Source organism: Cherax quadricarinatus, chromosome 1, assembly GCF_038502225.1.
Source record: "Cherax quadricarinatus isolate ZL_2023a chromosome 1, ASM3850222v1, whole genome shotgun sequence".
In the NCBI taxonomy this organism is placed as follows: domain Eukaryota; kingdom Metazoa; phylum Arthropoda; class Malacostraca; order Decapoda; family Parastacidae; genus Cherax; species Cherax quadricarinatus.
The window spans coordinates 10,653,694-10,674,417 of record NC_091292.1 but is presented as its reverse complement, the minus strand read 5'-3'; the positions used below and the strand labels follow the sequence as shown (position 1 = coordinate 10,674,417).

Genomic DNA, 20,724 nt, shown 5'->3' with positions numbered 1-20,724 from the left:
GCCTGAATGCCTTCCACATCCCCCCCCCCAGGCGCTGTATAATCCTCCGGGTTTAGCGCTTCCCCCTTGATTATAATAATAATAATAATAATATATCAGCAGCACCAACTGTGCCTACTGTCTCTTCTGGGGTGTAGAAAACAGTATATATATATATATATATATATATATATATATATATATATATATATATATATATATATATATATATATATATATATATATATATATATATATATATATATATATATGTCGTGCCGAATAGGCAGAACTTGCGATCTTGGCTTAAATAGCAACGCTCATCTTGCCATATAGGACAAGTGAAAATTTGTGTATGCAATAATTTCGCTTAAAATCATTCTGAACCTAACGAAAAATAATATATTTGATTGTGTTTGTTTAGTACTAAATTATTGTATACGTATTTAAAATATATTTAGTTGCTTAGGCTAAAATAAATTGTTCTTGTTATAATAAGGTTAGGTAAGTTTTCTAAGATTCTTTTGGTGCAAAATTAAAAAATTTTACATTAACATTAATGAAAAAAATATATCTTTAAACGTATAAGAGAAAATTTCAGAAAGGACTTAATTTTAAATGAGTTCTTGCTAATTGACCAGTTTTACATATTCATTTGAATATATATATATATATATATATATATATATATATATATATATATATATATATATATATATATATATATATATATATATAATGTGTGTGTGTGTGTGTGTGTGTGTGTGTGTGTGTGTGAGTGTGTGTGTGTGTGTGTGTGTGTGTGTGTGTGTGTGTGTGTGTGTGTGTGTGCGTGTGTGTGTGCGTGTGTGTGTGTGTGTGTGTGTATAATTCAATGAATTCCAAGAATCTGTGCTTCTCACTTTGAGAAAAAATCTCAATTAAAGGAGAAGAAATTTAATCTCATTCTTAGCATTGTGTGGAGGTGTTTCCGGGCGGCACCATCTTGGTATATACCGGGTATTAACACTACCTGGTCCGGGCGGCACCATCTTGGTATATACCGGGTATTAACACTACCTGGTCTTATCAAGGGTAGCAACTGTGCCCACTGATTCTTGAGAAGAATATAAGCTGGCCATCGCAAACCGGTATTGGAGTTCTTAGTTCCCAAAGGAGAGATCGTAATGCCGGGTAGCTTCTTCAGAGTACTTGGAAGTGCATCCCAATGATTTCTCTGGAAAGAGCCGAAGGCAGGAAAGAAGCTGGTTGAATTCTCTTTGCTGTAGAATGAAAGCGAGAATGAAAGAAAGAAAGAGAGAGAGAGAGAGAGAGAGAGAGAGAGAGAGAGAGAGAGAGAGAGAGAAGAGCTTGTGTGCTACATTTGCATGCCAAGATAGTGGACAAAGGAGTGTATGAAATTACTGGATGAAGCGCAGGACCTTGGTCCTCGCTGGACCAGTCCTTGTCAGAGGAGAAATGGGATGGAAGTTCTCTTTGCAATATTGAGAGGGTGGAAAGTGGGCCCGAGAAGGTTCGCGAGAGTAGGAATTAGGTAGAAAATGAAGGGAGGGGAAAGATGAGGTAACAAGGCAGAAAGATGAGGAGTTATGAAGTAAAACTACGGAAAAAGTGAAGAATGAGTCAAATAGGGAACAAAGGAGGTAAATGCTAGAGAGAGAGAGAGAGAGGGAGAGAGAGAGAGACTGAAAGTGAGGGACTGTGTTTATGCTCTCTTCAAACTTCATTAATTTTGCTGCTTAACAAGGTATGACAGCACGAAAAACTCTTAATGCATTCTTAGGTTGGAAGTTAACGGGAAATATGTGATATTTAAGTGAGCACTCTCACCTAGTTGTCCTTGCGGGGGTTGATTCCCAGCTCCTGGCCTTGTCTGTGAAAATTCAATAACTCTTGAACTTCAAGGGTGGAAAAAAAAATCCATTGCATCCGTAAGGCTGCATGGATGTATGATTTCCTTTGTCCTTGTTCCTTGTTCCTTGTTCCTTGTTCCTTGTTCCTTGTTCCTTGTCCTCCCATTTCAAAGTCCATCACTTTGTCCAATGTTTATTCGAATACCTTTCTTCCACGTCGTCCAGAACTCTTCTATCTTCCAAGATCGTTAAGCTTATTAAATTTATCAACAGTTCAGCTTTTTTTTCGGAGGGGGGGGAGGAGATCTTCAGTAAACTCTCTTATAAAGCTCCTCTGAATTGCGCGATTATTTTTTTGGAAATGCGATTAAAAACGTTCATCAAAAATTGAACAGAGCGATGTACAGCATGCACAGTAAGAGATATCCAGTTTTGGATGCACATTAGAACCTCTGTATTCGGGTGCACCTTTATTCGTAAAATCCAGCATTCGGAAAAAAATCCCGATATTCACAAATGTCACTGTGTTCGGAACGACTCATGCTTTTGAACTCTTGTGATTCAATTGTTATTTTTTTTTTTTGGTATAACTTTGTGTTATCTTTATTTCGTTATTGAAAATTAGTGATCATGGCCCCGAATAAGAACAGTGAAAACACAAAATCCTTAAAGGAAAGTTGTAAGAGCAACCAACTTTCGGGATCTGGAACGAATTAATTAAATTTGCATTATCTCCTATGGAAAATATGTTGATCTAATTTTCAGAAAATTCAGTATTCGGAACACTCTCAGGAACCAATTAATTCCGAATACAGAGGCTCTACTGTACTCTCTCAATCACATTTCCTCTCCCCCACCCCTAAAATCACACTGTATACAGGAGCTCAATGAAAGAGCTTACTGTATACATGTTCCTGCGAATAATTTGGGTGTGTAATTTCCATTCTAAGCTCATTTGGTTTTGAGAGCTTGTTACATCTCTAGTAATGATTCTATTTATTTTTTTTCTCTCTCTCTAAGGTGTTCTGTTGCCAGCAACGAGTTCTTGAACCAAGGTTACAAGGAGGCGAAGCAAATCTTCCTCTTCTTGAATAGAACCTGACTGTCTCTCATTCCAGGTTTAGCGCCCATAGGGTCTAGAGAGAGAGAGAGAGAGAGAGAGAGAGAGAGAGAGAGAGAGGTATTTGAGTTCGTGAAATTCGCTAAACTCAGTTTCCCTTAGGAGTTAATAGTGCAAAGGATTCTCTCTCTCTCTCTTTCTCTCCGTCTTGACACGTTCTCTGATGTCTTCTTAATGGCACTTAACACTAAGAAGAACCTTCATCGTTAAATAGTTAGCGAGACGCCATCTTGAACTTCGACATGTCTAATTCCTTAAGATCTTGAAGGACTTACACATCCAGGAGAAAATTTTCAAAAATTCTCTTGATTGTAACTTGTGACTTGTGACCTGTGATGGTCCAAGTCCGACCGAAACATCGTCAAAAATTTTTCTCTCTCCTTTGTGCGGGCTATTTGTGTTTTGTTTCACTCACGGTATTGTCTTTCTTTTGTTCTCTATTGAGGTGTTTAACATTAAATGGGGATAAACCATCAAAAAAAAAAAAAAATAAAAACTTAAAAAAAATAAACATTATTTGTTTTTCTGTTGCTCTCTCTCTCTCTCTCTCTCTCTCTCTCTCTCTCTCTCTCTCTCTCTCTCTCTCTCTCTCTCTCTCTCTCTCTCTCTCTCTCTCTCTCTTTAATGCAGTGGTAGGTTAAGATACAATTCCTTATTTCACAAGCAAAGAGTTCTTACCTACCTCACCTTATTTAAAAACCTTCCCTAACATTATCTATCGAGTGGCTATGAATATACGTTGCCTTGAAGCAGCTTTCACATTACATAGCAGGAAAAAAATACTATAATTTCTTCCGGTAACGAATATATATCTTTCAATAGTGAAAGTTCAACAATCCACAAAGCTGAAAGTCAGATTTAAAATACAGCTGTGCTGTTGGTAATTTATGAATGCTGAAATGAGGCCATTTCAGTGTTTCTCACAATCAGAAGTGATTTATTAACACCTCTATATTCAGCATATAAATAATAAAATCATTATATTTATGGGACAGAAACAGGGAACAGGATGATGGAGTGGCGAGGATGGATCGAAAATTTAATTTGGTCAGTTGATGGTGTTTCATTAATACTTCAGTGCTGTACGAAGATATTCCGAACACTAGCCATTCTAGGAAGAGGTGATCGCAGATGAAGTGATGATCTCGAGAATGACACAGCCAGAGTGTGGGTACCGATTTCTGCCCATCTTGTGGAATAAAAGATTTAATCTCGCAGTTAGCAAATTGGTGCCAGGTGTGGTACCTGGATAAAATTTTCTTGAAACATAACACTAAGGCTACTCACATCTCATCTATGTTGAAGACTCTGCTGAGATGACAGATCCAGCGAAACTGCGTCTAGATGATACATGTCTTCCACGGTTCTCTATTTTGTCCAGAAGTCGCAGATGAGATGTGGGACAGGCAGTCCCAGAAAGTGAAGCATAAAGTGAGAGCGTACTTGTGCCTCCTTCGGACTTTTGCAACCTCTGCTGTCAAGCAGAGGTTGTCAAGCAGCCGTAGAGCTGTTAACTTCTTGGCTGCCTCACCAAATTCACTCCAAGGCTAACCTCTTCATTCCCGAGTTCCAACACTCTTTTATTCAGTATTACCACATCATTAAAATCATGTTGTCTATAGACCATCATCATTTGTGTTTCTTCAGAAGCAAATGTAACCTGTCATTATTTTCTCTTGAGTTGATATTGATGTAAGCTAGTGACTGATTTGCCTAAGAGCAGCAGACATCTCTCTTGCATAAATAAATGGTAGAGTACAGTCATGAGCAGAGGCATGTGATTCTGGGATGAGGTGAAGGAGATCACTGATGTACATATGGCATAACAATAAATCATGCTGCACAGTTCCTTGTGGAACAATGACACAGAGTTAGTGGCATGTAAACTCTGCTCCACTGAGAGATATCTCTTGAAGGTAGTCACAAAGGAGATTTAACACATAGACAGAGACTCCAAGTTCTTGAAGTTTTTCCAAGAATAGCTGGTGCCATACTCTGTTTTAAGGCACCAGCATGTCCAGTGCTACTTCACTACTGATCATGGATTCATCTGTCTCCCTCTCTCTCTCTCTCTCTCTCTCTCTCTCTCTCTCTCTCTCTCTCTCTCTCTCTCTCTCTCTCTCTCTCTCTCTCTCTCTCTCTCTCTCTCTCTCTCTCTCTCTCTCTCTCTCTCTCTCTCTCTCTCTCTCCCTCCCTCTCTCTCTCCCTCTCTCTCTCTCTCTCTCTCTCTCTCTCTCTCTCTTTCTCTTTGTATATCGCATTTGGACCATTTGTTTCACAAACTTTGGATATTTCAATTTTTATTGGGCTTTAACTCGTCGCCAACGGTTGATTTATGACGCTTCTGTAATCTCTAAACTTGAGGAAATTACTAATAATTCTTTCATATTATTTTACCATAATACTAATCATTTTAATGCTAATAAGAGCCTTTGATGATGATAATGTATATATATATATATATATATATATATATATATATATATATATATATATATATATATATATATATATATATATGTCGTGCCGAATATGGAAAACTGGCCAATTAGCAAGAACTCATTTAAAATTAAGTCCTTTCTAAAATTTTCTCTTATACGTTTAAAGATATATTTTTTCAATAATGTTAATGTAAAAATTTTTAATTTTGCTCCAAAAGAATCTTAGAAAACTTACCTAACCTTATTATAACAAGAACAATTTATTTTAGCCTAACCCAACTAAATATATTTCAGATTTATTTACAATAATTTAATACTTACTAAACAAACACAGTGAAATATATTTTTTTCGTTAGGTTCAGAATGATTTTGGCGAAATTATTGCATACACAAATTTTCACTTGTCCTATATGGCAAGATGAGCGTTGCTATTTAAGCCAAGATCGCAAGTTCTGCCTATTCTGCACGACATATATATATATATATATATATATATATATTTATATATATATATATATATATATATATATATATATATATATATATATATATATATATATATATATATATATATATATATATATACCAAACGTGCCTCGTTGTTCAGTAATATAAGGTGATTACGAGGGACACATGGTTCTTATATTTATACAAAGATTTACATCATACGTGAGCGTTAAGGCTCACTGCTCCCAGTGTATATACAATGAGGGGAAATACATTTCTCGGTGTTTATACAGTGAGATAAATACACCTCTCACTGTATACATCCAGTGATTAGTTTACCAACAAATAAATATTCTTGCGTCAAAACTCGACCAACTGAAACAGGAATATCCTCAGCGAGGAATTTCCAAGAACAGCAAAACTCTGGGTGTAAATATACTTTTGTCTCTCTCTCTCTCTCTCACTCTCCTTCCACCCTTACGTTGTCTCTCACTTTCCTTTGTTTCTCATCCCTTTATTCTTTCCCCCTTTCTTCTTTCGATTATTGCTCCTGGTTTCACCATTATTCACCTGCTTCCCTCCCAATCTCCGTGTCTATTCTCCCGTGATTCAATAATGAACTTCAAAAAAGGAAATGAAAAAATGTTAAAATTCTTTGCACTCTGAAGACAGGTAGAGTCATGAAGTATTTAGGTAGCCTCGCGGATCTCCTGGATGAAAGGATTCTTCACCAATATCCTCTTAGTAATTCACTTACAAATTTTTTGAGGCTCTCATATTCTGAGATTCACGAGGGGTGGTCGTTGTAGAGGTGTGGGTGGTATGGTCGGGTGGTGGTGGTGGTGGATTAGGTGGTGTTGGTGTGTTTGGCAGGGAGAAGTCGTGGTGGTGGTTGTTATGGTGGTGGTGGTGGTGGTGGTGGTGGTGGTGGTGGTGGTGTTGGTGTGTTTGGCAGGGAGAAGTCGTGGTGGTGGTTGTTATGGTGGTGGTGGTGGTGGTGGTGTTGGTGTGTTTGGCAGGGAGAAGTCGTGATGGTGGTTGTTATGGTGGTGGTGGTGGTGATGGTGTGTTTGGCAGGGAGAAGTCGTGGTGGTGGTTGTTATGGTGGTGGTGGTGGTGGTGTTGTGTTTGGCAGGGAGAAGTTGTGGCTGTTGTTGTTGTAGTTGTGATGGTGGTAATCTTGTGGGGTAAGTTTGGTTTTTGTGGGTAGTAGGAAGACCATGACAAACTTAGACTCTAATTAACCCCAATAGACTACTGTCTGCTTAGAGCAGCTAATAACATTCTTGCTAACTCTGTTATTACTGTCTAGATAGTTCAAGCAGGGATAGTATAGTAGAGGTCTTCTCTATCCTAGTTCCAAATTACCTTCGACCACACTGCTGGCTTGAACACCTACTTTAAGAAATTAACAAACCACGGTACGGGCGGGGATTGAACCCGCGGGGAGTGAGTCGTACAACTCCACACCGACGCGTTTGCAATCGTGTCATTACGATTTCTTGAGCTGAGTTAGGAAATTTACCATGTTACACCGAAAACCCCAGAAGATATTTACAGAGAAAGAAGATATTTATATAAAAAGAATATATTTAAAATGAAGGGCGATATTTAAATAGAAGGGCGACATTTAAAAAGAAGGAAGATATTTAAAATGGTATTTAAAAAGAATATCTGCCACAACTACCATTACTATTAATACTAGAGAGAGAGAGAGAGAGAGAGAGAGAGAGAGAGAGAGAGAGAGAGAGAGAGAGAGAGAGAGAGAGAGAAAATCGTACAGCATTATGATGTTAACGAGATAAAGTCAGTTGATCCAATGAAAATGCTGGCCCACAGATGGCTCCAACTTCATCCTGTTCCCTACTTGTATGTTTCATAACAATGAAAAGGCTTTCCAATGAGCTGATGTAGGTAACAGCTCTTAGCTTGCCAATAAAGTTACGGATCCTTAACCTAACCTGTCAAACCCTGTGTAAAAAATAAATAAATAAATAAAGAGAGAGAGAGAGAGAGAGAGAGAGAGAGAGAGAGAGAGAGAGAGAGAGAGAGAGAGAGGGCGGGAGGGAGGGAGGAGAAAACACTATATGTAAACAGTAAAGGTTCCTACTTGTGTAACACGGGGACTCAGAAAGAAAGAAAAGGGGAGAAATAGCGAATGGAGGAGAAATATTAGACAACAGACAGGAGAAACAAAAGATGTATGATATAGATAAACATTAGCAGGAAGCCGATAACGGGAAGCATCCATGATAAGGTGTGTGGATCCGAGGATGAGAGGAATCCTCTCCATAAATGTATATAATCTTAAACTTAATCTCAAGACTCTTGGCACAAAAGAGCTTAAAGATCATAATATTGTTCATATATTATGAGACTAAGTTTTATTATCACACTGGCCGATTCCCACCAAGGCAGGGTGGCCCGAAAAAGAAAAACTTTCACCATCATTCACTCCATCACTGTCTTGCCAGAAGGGTGTTTTACACTAGTTTTTAAACTGCAACATTAACACCCCTCCTTCAGAGTGCAGGCACTGTACTTCCCATCTCCAGGACTCAAGTCCGGCCTGCCGGTTTCCCTGAATCCCTTCATAAATGTTACTTTGCTCACACTCCGACAGCACGTCAAGTATTAAAAACCATTTGTCTCCATTCACTCCTATCAAACACGCTCATGCATGCCTGCTGGAAGTCCAAGCCCCTCGCACACAAAACCTCCTTTACCCCCTCCCTCCAACCTTTCCTAGGCCGACCCCTACCCCGCCTTCCTTCCACTACAGACTGATACACTCTTGAAGTCATTCTGTTTCGCTCCATTCTCTCTACATGTCCGAACCACCTCAACAACCCTTCCTCAGCCCTCTGGACAACAGTTTTGGTAATCCCGCACCTCCTCCTAACTTCCAAACTACGAATTCTCTGCATTATATTCACACCACACATTGCCCTCAGACATGACATCTCCACTGCCTCCAGCCTTCTCCTCGCTGCAACATTCATCACCCACGCTTCACACCCATATAAGAGCGTTGGTAAAACTATACTCTCATACATTCCCCTCTTTGCCTCCAAGGACAAAGTTCTTTGTCTCCACAGACTCCTAAGTGCACCACTCACTCTTTTTCCCTCATCAATTCTATGATTCACCTCATCTTTCATAGACCCATCCGCTGACACGTCCACTCCCAAATATCTGAATATGTTCACCTCCTCCATACTCTCTCCCTCCAATCTGATATTCAATCTTTCATCACCTAATCTTTTTGTTATCCTCATAACCTTACTCTTTCCTGTATTCACCTTTAATTTTCTTCTTTTGCACACCCTACCAAATTCATCCACCAATCTCTGCAACTTCTCTTCAGAATCTCCCAAGAGCACAGTGTCATCAGCAAAGAGCAGCTGTGACAACTCCCACTTTGTGTGTGATTCTTTATCTTTTAACTTCACGCCTCTTGCCAAGACCCTCGCATTTACTTCTCTTACAACCCCATCTATAAATATATTAAACAACCACGGTGACATCACACATCCTTGTCTAAGGCCTACTTTTACTGGGAAAAAATTTCCCTCTTTCCTACATACTCTAACTTGAGCCTCACTATCCTCGTAAAAACTCTTCACTGCTTTCAGTAACCTACCTCCTACACCATACACTTGCAACATCTGCCACATTGCCCCCCTATCCACCCTGTCATTCGCCTTTTCCAAATCCATAAATGCCACAAAGACCTCTTTAGCCTTATCTAAATACTGTTCACTTATATGTTTCACTGTAAACACCTGGTCCACACACCCCATACCTTTCCTAAAGCCTCCTTGTTCATCTGCTATCCTATTCTCCGTCTTACTCTTAATTCTTTCAATTATAACTCTACCATACACTTTACCAGGTACACTCAACAGACTTATCCCCCTATAATTTTTGCACTCTCTTTTATCCCCTTTGCCTTTATACAAAGGAACTATGCATGCTCTCTGCCAATCCCTAGGTACCTTACCCTCTTCCATACATTTATTAAATAATTGCACCAACCACTCCAAAACTATATCCCCACCTGCTTTTAACATTTCTATCTTTATCCCATCAATCCCGGCTGCCTTACCCCCTTTCATTTTACCTACTGCCTCACGAACTTCCCCCACACTCACAACTGGCTCTTCCTCACTCCTACAAGATGTTATTCCTCCTTGCCCTATACACGAAATCACAGCTTCCCTATCTTCATCAACATTTAACAATTCCTCAAAATATTCCCTCCATCTTCCCAATACCTCTAACTCTCCATTTAATAACTCTCCTCTCCTATTTTTAACTGACAAATCCATTTGTTCTCTAGGCTTTCTTAACTTGTTAATCTCACTCCAAAACTTTTTCTTATTTTCAACAAAATTTGTTGATAACATCTCACCCACTCTCTCATTTGCTCTCTTTTTACATTGCTTCACCACTCTCTTAACCTCTCTCTTTTTCTCCATATACTCTTTCCTCCTTGCATCACTTCTACTTTGTAAAAACTTCTCATATGCTAACTTTTTCTCCCTTACTACTCTCTTTACATCATCATTCCACCAATCGCTCCTCTTCCCTCCTGCACCCACTTTCCTGTAACCACAAACTTCTGCTGAACACTCTAACACTGCATTTTTAATCCTACCCCATACCTCTTCGACCCCATTGCCTATGCTCTCATTTGCCCATCTATCCTCCAATAGCTGTTTATATCTTACCCTAACTGCCTCCTCTTTTAGTTTATAAACCTTCACCTCTCTCTTCCCTGATGCTTCTATTCTCCTTGTATCCCATCTACCTTTTACTCTCAGTGTAGCTACAACTAGAAAGTGATCTGATATATCTGTGGCCCCTCTATAAACATGTACATCCTGAAGTCTACTCAGCAGTCTTTTATCTACCAATACATAATCCAACAAACTACTGTCATTTCGCCCTACATCATATCTTGTATACTTATTTATCCTCTTTTTCTTAAAATATGTATTACCTATAACTAAACCCCTTTCTATACAAAGTTCAATCAAAGGGCTCCCATTATCATTTACACCTGGCACCCCAAACTTACCTACCACACCCTCTCTAAAAGTTTCTCCAACTTTAGCATTCAGGTCCCCTACCACAATTACTCTCTCACTTGGTTCAAAGGCTCCTATACATTCACTTAACATCTCCCAAAATCTCTCTCTCTCCTCTGCATTCCTCTCTTCCCCAGGTGCATACACGCTTATTATGACCCACTTCTCGCATCCAACCTTTACTTTAATCCACATAATTCTTGAATTTACACATTCATATTCTCTTTTCTTCTTCCATAACTGATCATTTAACATTACTGCTACCCCTTCCTTTGCTCTAACTCTCTCAGATACTCCAGATTTAATCCCATTTATTTCCCCCCACTGAAACTCTCCTACTCCCTTCAGCTTTGTTTCGCTTAGAGCCAGGACATCCAACTTCTTTTCATTCATAACATCAGCAATCATCTGTTTCTTGTCATCCGCACTACATCCACGCACATTTAAGCATCCCAGTTTTATAAAGTTTTTCTTCTTCTCTTTTTTAGTAAATGTATACAGGAGAAGGGGTTAATAGCCCATTGCTCCCGGCATTTTAGTCGCCTCATACGACACGCATGGCTTACGGAGGAAAGATTCTTTTCCACTTCCCCATGGACAATAGAAGAAATAAAAAAGAACAAGAGCTATTTAGAAAAAGGAGAAAAACCCAGATGTATGTATATATATATATGCATGTGCGTGTCTGTGAAGTGTGACCAAAGTGTAAGTAGGAGTAGCAAGATATCCCTGTTATCTAGCGTGTTTATGAGACAGAAAAAGAAACCAGCAATCCTACCATCATGCAAAACAGTTACAGGTTTTTGTTTCACAGTCATCTGGCAGGACGGTAGTACTTCCCTGGGTGGTTGCTGTCTACCAACCTACTACATGCAGGACAAGCCATGGACGGTGACACCTGCGTTACTCTGAGACCTCTCTCCCTGCTTTGGTTGCTCCCTTGCAACATTGCACAGCTCCTGATGTCGCACTGAGAAGCGTGAAAGTACTTGAGCTAAAGATTCCCCACCCCGTGGCTTGTCCTATATATATATATATATATATATATATATATATATATATATATATATATATATATATATATATATATATATATATGTGTATATATATATATAGATATATACATGTATATATATATATATATATATATATATATACAGAGAGAGAGAGAGAGAGAGAGAGAGAGAGAGAGAGAGAGAGAGAGAGAGAGAGAGAGAGAGAGAGAGAGAGAGAGAGAGAGAGAGAGAAAGAGAGAGAGAGAGAGAGATAAATGCAATAAATGCATTCCCAAGGGATGACAACCTCGTCCGTCTCCCCCCTAGGGCCACAAATACCCGCCGGGCAAATGCCAACAACAGGACACCCGACGCCTCAAAAATCAGAGCCCAAATTAGCAAAAAAATAGAAGCTCTGAGGCTTATAACCAGTGAGGATACCATCGCTCCTAAGGACATCAGTACGGCGCAAGCCCTGATGGACAAACATCCACCCAGGGCTCCCAGTACCATCATCGACCTCCCTGACATTGCAGCAGGCGAAGATCATCTAACCTTACAGGATGCTGATGTGTATAAAGCTGCTATGTCATTTCCACAGGGCTGAGCAGGAGGTTTCACCGGTTTAAGGCCTAAACACTTCAAATATATGCTCAGTCGAGCACTTGGTGATGTTTCAGAGAGGCTGCTGTCTGAGCTCACCAAATTTTCCAACCTGTGCCTGGCTGGCAGCGTCCCAGAGGCCCTCCGGAAAAAGGATGGAGGAATCAGGCCCATTGCAGTGGGCAACAACCTTCGGCGCCTAGTCGACAAGGCTGCAATAAGAAGGGTGAGTCAAGAGGCTGCTGCAATGCTGAAACCAACTCAGCTCGGTTCTGGTGTTCAACAAGGCTGTGAAGCAGCTGCCCATGCAGCACGAGTATATATCAACATGTCCGATGAAAAAGCCTTGATCAAATTGGACTTTGCCAACGCTTTCAACTCAGTCAGAAGGGATGCTGCTCTTCAAGCAATTTATAGAAACTTCCCTTCCCTCTATCCCTTCATAGAATTGTGTTATAGTGTGACTTCCAAACTATTGTTTGGGGACCATGAAAATGACTCGTGTGAGGGTGTGCAACAGGGAAACCCTCCTGCCCCCTTTCTATTCTGTTAGGTCATCAAGGAAGTCACAGAAGCACTCTCCAGTGAGCTCATTATCTGGTTCCTGGATGATGGTACCCTAGCTGGCACAACAGAATCTCTCCTAGAGAACATCAGAAAAATTAAAGACATGGGAGAAAGCCTGCGCCTATCTTTAAACCCCACCAAATGTGAAATAGTTTCTACCAATCCACAGATGATCCAGAATATTAGTGCTGTTTTACCAGGAGCACGAGCCATTGATCCAGCCAATAACACTCTCCTTGGTGCTCCTCTTGGGTCCAATGTCATCGATCTGATCCTAGAAAAAAAATCTCAGACCTCCGGACGATGGAAGGCAGGATGAAAGACAGATACACATGATGCCTTCTACCTACTCACCAGGTGCCTGTCAATCCGAAAACTTACCTACTTTCTGAGATGCTCCCAAGCCTTCAGCAGTCCGAAACTCAAGGAATATGACTCTCTCCTTAAGACCATGCTAGAGAGTATATTGAATCTTTCCCTGGAAGATGGACAGTGGTTGCAAACCTCACTACCGGTCAGGCTTGGGGGGCTGGGAGTATGCAGATCCTCCCAGATTGCTCTACCATAGCATCAAACGAGTTAATAAGACAAATTCTTCTTGATAACCTCAGTGACTCAGCAGGAATAGAGGACCCTAACTATGCCAGTGCAATCGCTAAATGAGAGACTCTTGCTGCTACAGCACCAAACCCTAGTGCAGCACTGGCTCACAAACAGTCAAGCTGGGATGGCCCGATCACTGAAAACATCCTCAGGGCTGTAACATCAGAGAGGGAGACTGCCCGTCTCCAGGCTGTGAGCGCACCTCACTCCGGAGACTTCCTCCAAACAATTCCCATATCTGCAATGGGAAAACGCCTCGACCCTAAGACCCTCCGTATTGCAGTGGCTCTGCGCCTTACTGCCCCAATTCACACGGAATATATGTGTATTTGCGGCGAAGCGCAAGCCGACCAATGTGGTCTACATGGTTTTAACTGTTCCAAAACCTAGGGCTGGTATGCAAGACACAATGAGGTCAATGACATCATAAAGATAACCCTTGCTACAACTGAATGCCCAGCCGAGAGGGAACCCCGATCACTAGCAGCCAACAATACCCACAACCCAGCAAACCGCCCCGACGGGATCACCATCTATCCTTGGAAGAATGGCAAGCTCTTAGCATGAGGCTATACTTGTGTGTCCATACTGGCTGACACCTATATCCGTTACAGTGTCGGGCGACAGGGAGGAACTGCCGACCACAGGGAGGAGTACAAGATCAGCAAGTACAGGGACATAAGCCAACAGTATCAATTTGTCCCAGTGGGATCAGAGACTTTGGGATCATGGGGAAAAATGCCACACGTTTCCTTAAAGAATTGGGTTCCAGACTCATCGACATCACCAGGGACCCAAGGGCAGCCACTTTCATGTTCCAGTGCCTCAGCGTGGCCATCCAGAGGGAAAATGCATGCTGCAATCTGGGCTCGCGTCCGACTTCGGAGGAGATGGAGGAAATCCATAATCTTTAACATATTGTACCATTGTATTCATGTTTGTGTTTTCTGTAAATGTATTCTGTCTGTTAATAAATTTTCCTATAGAATATAAAATATAGGAGGTGGTAGGAGAAGAAAATATTCAAACAGCTCCGGGGAGAACCTTGAGTTTTCCCTGACGTACGTTTATTGTCTTCTCTGAGGATGAGGGTCCCCATTCCAATTATAGAGGTGGTACCTCCCTATATATATATATATATATATATATATATATATATATATATATATATATATGTGTGTGTGTGTGTGTGTGTGTGTGTGTGTGTGTGTGTGTGTGTGTGTATGTGTGTATGTGTGTGTGTGTGTGTGTGTGTGTGTGTGTGTGTATGTGTGTGTGTGTGTGTGTGTGTGTGTGTGTGTGTGTATGTGTGTGTGTGTGTGTGTGTGTATATATATATATATATATATATATATATATATATATATATATATATATATATATATATATATATATATATATATATATTATAGATCGTTTATCGGTGGTGATATTGATGTATTCGCCAGGAAACAGCGCAGTGTTCCCAGACAAGTGTCACTCAGAAGATGACCCATTAACTGGCTAAGCATTCACTGGCCTATACCCCAGTTAAAAAACAAAATGAAGCATCACTACATGGTGGTGCAGCCTACACAATATAGGTACCCTTGATAAACTAGACACATTCTTTGAACCATTCATCTACAGTATAGATATCCTGACCTGTATCCTACATACCATTTGGGTCAATACAGCTTAAAGACTATGGACAACACAAAGGGTCATTAAGGCTGCCTCTTTTAAAGTAATCTTTAAAACTTGGGTGAAGGAATATTATTAGTGTCTCTGCAATGAATAAAATAAACACCTCGATATCGATTTTCTGTTTAGTTGGTTAAGTTGGTTTAAAGACTATCTACTGCACGAGGGTCATGAATGCTGCATGTAAACTGTTCACTGCTAGTCATGAATAATTTTCTCACTAAAATAGGAATTAAAATAACTTCTCAGTGTTTATTCACTGAGAGACATACGTTCACCTATCGGTGTTTTAACATTCCTAAAAATATTAATTAACCTGATCTCATATTCGTTTACAAATTATTTTGAAATGCAGACTTTTTTATTTTTTAGAATGATACAAAAGAGACTAATAAATGCTGGTTGATATTTGTAAACTTTTTGTATATATCTTTTCACGTAGGACTATAATGGCAGCTGAATATACATGTAAATTCATGAAGCCTCTTTTATTCTGAATAGAAGCCTAATAGAAACAAAATATATTTCGCATCCCTAAAGCTTTTTTTCCGCATAGAGTGAGAGATGATGTTTCCCACCCGTCCTTCCCCCTCCCCCCCCACCCTATAAAAAAGGACAGTTCATGTCAAATTAATTTGTGAATTATTGTGAATGCAAATGTCTTTTTGTTTCGTTCGCTGAGCATTTTCATTCGTATTGGTAAATGTGAAGTATTATGTTGCATTGTGTTAAAATTACTGAAATTTTTATTTTGTGCATTAATGTTTATATTTCAATACAAAAACAACTTTGTACAAGTTTTCACTCTGTGAAGGAAGGTTCTTCCAATGTATATATATACACTTAGCGGTGTGTATCTTTGATAGTTATAAGAGGAAAAAATGTCTGCGTGAGGAATGTTACAAGCGGGGTGCCACAAGGTTCTGTATTTGCCCCAAAGATGTTTCTAATTAATACAAATGATCTACCAGCGGGAATAAAAAAAATAACAAAAAAAAGGGACAATACCGTGACTGGAACGATACACAGATACCCGCACATAGAAGAGAGGAGCTTACGACGACGTTTCGGTCCGACTTGGACCATTTACAAAGTCACACTAACGAACAGGAGAGCAGGATGGGTATATATAGGCAGGAGGTGGTAGTAGTGGAGGGAAGGAAGTAATAGTGGGGAGGTAGTAAGAGTAGGAGGGGCCAGACAAATACTAAGAAAGAGGAGCACTACAAGGGAGCTAGGTGCCCACAGAGGGTAAGAGCAAGAACGCCGAGGGGAGGAAAACAAATAAATAAATAAAGAAGGAACAAATGCATAGGGCAGAAGAAAGACAACCCAAAGGAGAAAAAGGAAAGATGAAAAGGGAAGAGGGAGAAGAAGAAAAAAGGAGGAATCATGTTAGGTCACGAGTGTTCTGAAGTTTGGAGCATTTTACAATGTAGTGGGAGAGGAAGGCATCTACAGAGACGAAGTCAGGACTAAGACTCTTACAAGGAAAATTGTGTATTAGGGAGGATTCAACCAGACGGCGACTGTTAAAGTTGGAAGTAGGGAAGACAGTTTTAGCAGAAGACCAGTCAGTAGGATGGCTGTGATCTCTGACGTGACAGAAAAGAGCTTTGTTAGTGTCGGCAAGCCTAACAATATTTTTGTGCTCCCTAAGTCTGTCAGAAAGAGATCGACCAGTTTCTCCAAAGTATTGAAGAGGACAGGAGGAACAAGAAATAGAGTAGACACCAGGAACATCTGCAGAGGGAGGAGAAGTATGAACGAGATTAGTGTGAAGAGTGTTAGTCTGGCGGAAAGTAAGTTTGATGTCTAAGGGACGGAGAGAACTGTTGAGATTAGAAAGACCGGAAATGTAGGGAAGGCAGAGGACAGAAGAGTTCCCAGGAGTAGAGAGTTTGGGAGAGAAGAAACTACGTTTAGCACGTGAGAAGGCAGAGTCAAGGAAATGGGAAGGATACCCAAGACGGGAAAATGAATTATGAAGAGTGGAAATTTCGGACTGAAGGAACTGAAGATCACATATACGGAGAGCACGGAGAAAGAGGGAGATAAGAACACCTTTCTTGACAGAGGAAGCATGATAAGAAAAGTAGTGAATGTACATGCCACTGTGCATAGGTTTGCGGTAAACGGAAAAGACAAAACCTGTATCCGAGCGGTGGACATGAACATCAAGAAACGGAAGCAAGGAGTTAAATTCCCATTCAGCTTTAAACTTAATGGAAGGGGCAAAATTATTAAGAACATCAAGAAATGGTTGGAAGAGACAAGAGCCATAAGGCCACAGAGCAAAGATGTCATCAACATAGCGGAGCCAGAGTGAAGGTCGCACATCGATTGTAGGAAGAACAGTCTCGAAGTATTCCATGTAAAGATTAGCAAGGACAGGAGAGAGAGGAGAGCCCATAGCCACACCGAAGGTTTGAGAATAATATTTACCTGGTAAAGTGTATGGTAGAGTTATAATTGAAAGAATTAAGAGTAAGACGGAGAATAGGATAGCAGATGAACAAGGAGGCTTTAGGAAAGGTAGGGGGTGTGTGGACCAGGTGTTTACAGTGAAACATATAAGTGAACAGTATTTAGATAAGGCTAAAGAGGTCTTTGTGGCATTTATGGATTTGGAAAAGGCGTATGACAGGGTGGATAGGGGGGCAATGTGGCAGATGTTGCAAGTGTATGGTGTAGGAGGTAGGTTACTGAAAGCAGTGAAGAGTTTTTACGAGGATAGTGAGGCTCAAGTTAGAGTATGTAGAAAAGAGGGAAATTTTTTCCCAGTAAAAGTAGGCCTTAGACAAGGATGTGTGATGTCACCGTGGTTGTTTAATATATTTATAGATGGGGTTGTAAGAGAAGTAAATGCGAGGGTCTTGGCAAGAGGCGTGGAGTTAAAAGATAAAGAATCACACACAGGGTGGGAGTTGTCACAGCTGCTCTTTGCTGATGACACTGTGCTCTTGGGAGATTCTGAAGAGAAGCTGCAGAGATTGGTGGATGAATTTGGTAGGGTGTGCAAAAGAAGAAAATTAAAGGTGAATATAGGAAAGAGTAAGGTTATGAGGATAACAAAAAGATTAGGTGATGAAAGATTGAATATCAGATTGGAGGGAGAGAGTATGGAGGAGGTGAACGTATTCAGATATTTGGGAGTGGACGTGTCAGCGGATGGGTCTATGAAAGATGAGGTGAATCATAGAATTGATGAGGGAAAAAGAGTGAGTGGTGCACTTAGTAGTCTGTGGAGACAGAGAACTTTGTCCTTGGAGGCAAAGAGGGGAATGTATGAGAGTATAGTTTTACCAACGCTCTTATATGGGTGTGAAGCATGGGTGATGAATGTTGCAGCGAGGAGAAGGCTGGAGGCAGTGGAGATGTCATGTCTGAGGGCAATGTGTGGTGTGAATATAATGCAGAGAATTCGTAGTTTGGAAGTTAGGAGGAGGTGCGGGATTACCAAAACTGTTGTCCAGAGGGCTGAGGAAGGGTTGTTGAGGTGGTTCGGACATGTAGAGAGAATGGAGCGAAACAGAATAACTTCAAGAGTGTATCAGTCTGTAGTGGAAGGAAGGCGGGGTAGGGGTCGGCCTAGGAAGGGTTGGAGGGAGGGGGTAAAGGAGGTTTTGTGTGCGAGGGGCTTGGACTTCCAGCAGGCATGCGTGAGCGTGTTTGATAGGAGTGAATGGAGACAAATGGTTTTTAATACTTGACGTGCTGTTGGAGTGTGAGCAAAGTAACATTTATGAAGGGATTCAGGGAAACCGGCAGGCCGGACTTGAGTCCTGGAGATGGGAAGTACAGTGCCTGCACTCTGAAGGAGGGGTGTTAATGTTGCAGTTTAAAAACTGTAGTGTAAAGCACCCTTCTGGCAAGACAGTGATGGAGTGAATGATGGTGAAAGTTTTTCTTTTTCGGGCCACCCTGCCTTGGTGGGAATCGGCCAGTGTGATAATAAAAAAAAAAAAATAATAAATTTACCTTGGAAGGAAAAGGAATTAGAGTCCATACAGAGGCGGATAAGATCAAGAAAGACATCAGTAGGTATAGGGAGATGAAGAAACCCTTCATGGGCCTTCTCTCTAAGAAAATCAAGGACATCATCAAGAGGAACATTGGTGAAGAGGGACTCAACGTCAAGACTAAGCATCTTACAGGTCGGGAGAGAGCGAACCCGTTCAATGAAGCCTTGAGAGTGACGGAGGTGGGCAGGAGAAAAAGTACCAAGAAAGGGAGTGAGGGTTTTGGCCAACCAAGAAGCAAAAGAATAAGAGACAGAATCTCTAGAGGATATGATAGGACGTAGGGGAATATCAGGTTTATGGGTTTTGGGAAGGCCATAGAAATAGGGCAGAAAGGGACAGATGACACGAAAACGTTAAACAAGGTCAAAGTCATTAGGACAGAGGTCGGAGAGAGTACTTAGTTTCTTGTTAAAAGTTCTCTTGAAGCGATCAAGAGGGTTGGAAACGAGAGGAGTGTAGGTACGTGAGTCAGAGAGCAAGATATCAGCTTTCCGGATTACCTTTGTCAGAAGAGAGTATGGATTTGAGAGAAGAAAGGGCAAGTTGGTAACGGCGCGGATGGTGGTGGATCTTTGAAAACAGACTATCAAGAGCAGGAAGGAGAGCGCCACGAAAGGTGGATAAGTCAGGAAGATTACGGGAGCGAGAGTGACGAAAAGAATAAAAAATGTTAATCAGGGCAATACCAGCGCGAGGGGCAGGTGAAGTAGCAAAGGAAAGACCAAAACCAAGACATTCAAGCTCATATTGAGAAAGTGAGACAGAAGACAGGTTAGTAACACAGTCAGTGAGGGAGAATTTAGACCAAGGGCTAGCTGAGATGAGGCGTTGAAGTTTATTCTGTAGTTTAGAGGAATGAATTTGTGAATTCAGGCGAGCAGTGTCAGAAGCAATGGTAGAGAGAAAGTTACAGAGATCTTGTGGAAGAGAAGCAAAGAGATACACAGATAACCCGCACATAGAAGAGAGGAGCTTACGACGACGTTTCGGTCCGACTTGGACCATTTACAAAGTCACACTGACGAGAAGAAGAGCATGACGGGTATATATAGGCAGGAAGAGGTAGTGGTAGTAGTAGCAGTATTGGTGGTAGTAGTAGTGGTGGTAGTAGTAGTAGTGGAGATGGAAGTAGAAATGGGGAAGTAAGGAGGAGGAGCCAGTCAAATACAAAGAAATGGGAGCACTGCAAGGGAACTAGGTGCCCACAGAGGGAGAGCAAGAACACAGAGGTGGCGGGGGAGGGGAAATGATGAAATATATAATAAAGGAACAGAAACACAAGACAGAGAAATAACGACAACCCAGAAGAGAAAGG

At 40.8% G+C, this 20,724-nt stretch overlaps 1 protein-coding gene across 1 annotated transcript in view; it reads right to left on the bottom strand.

The window, feature by feature from the left end:
* LOC138851075 (uncharacterized) overlaps window positions 1–20,414 on the bottom strand; it is a 45,893-nt gene extending 25,479 nt beyond the window's left edge. The window contains 3 exon segments of the mRNA XM_070082088.1: window positions 16,789–17,829; window positions 19,366–19,904; window positions 19,906–20,414. Of these exon segments, the coding sequence (XP_069938189.1) occupies window positions 16,789–17,829; window positions 19,366–19,904; window positions 19,906–20,414 (2,089 nt within the window).
* Between the last annotated feature and the right edge of the window lie 310 nt (window positions 20,415–20,724).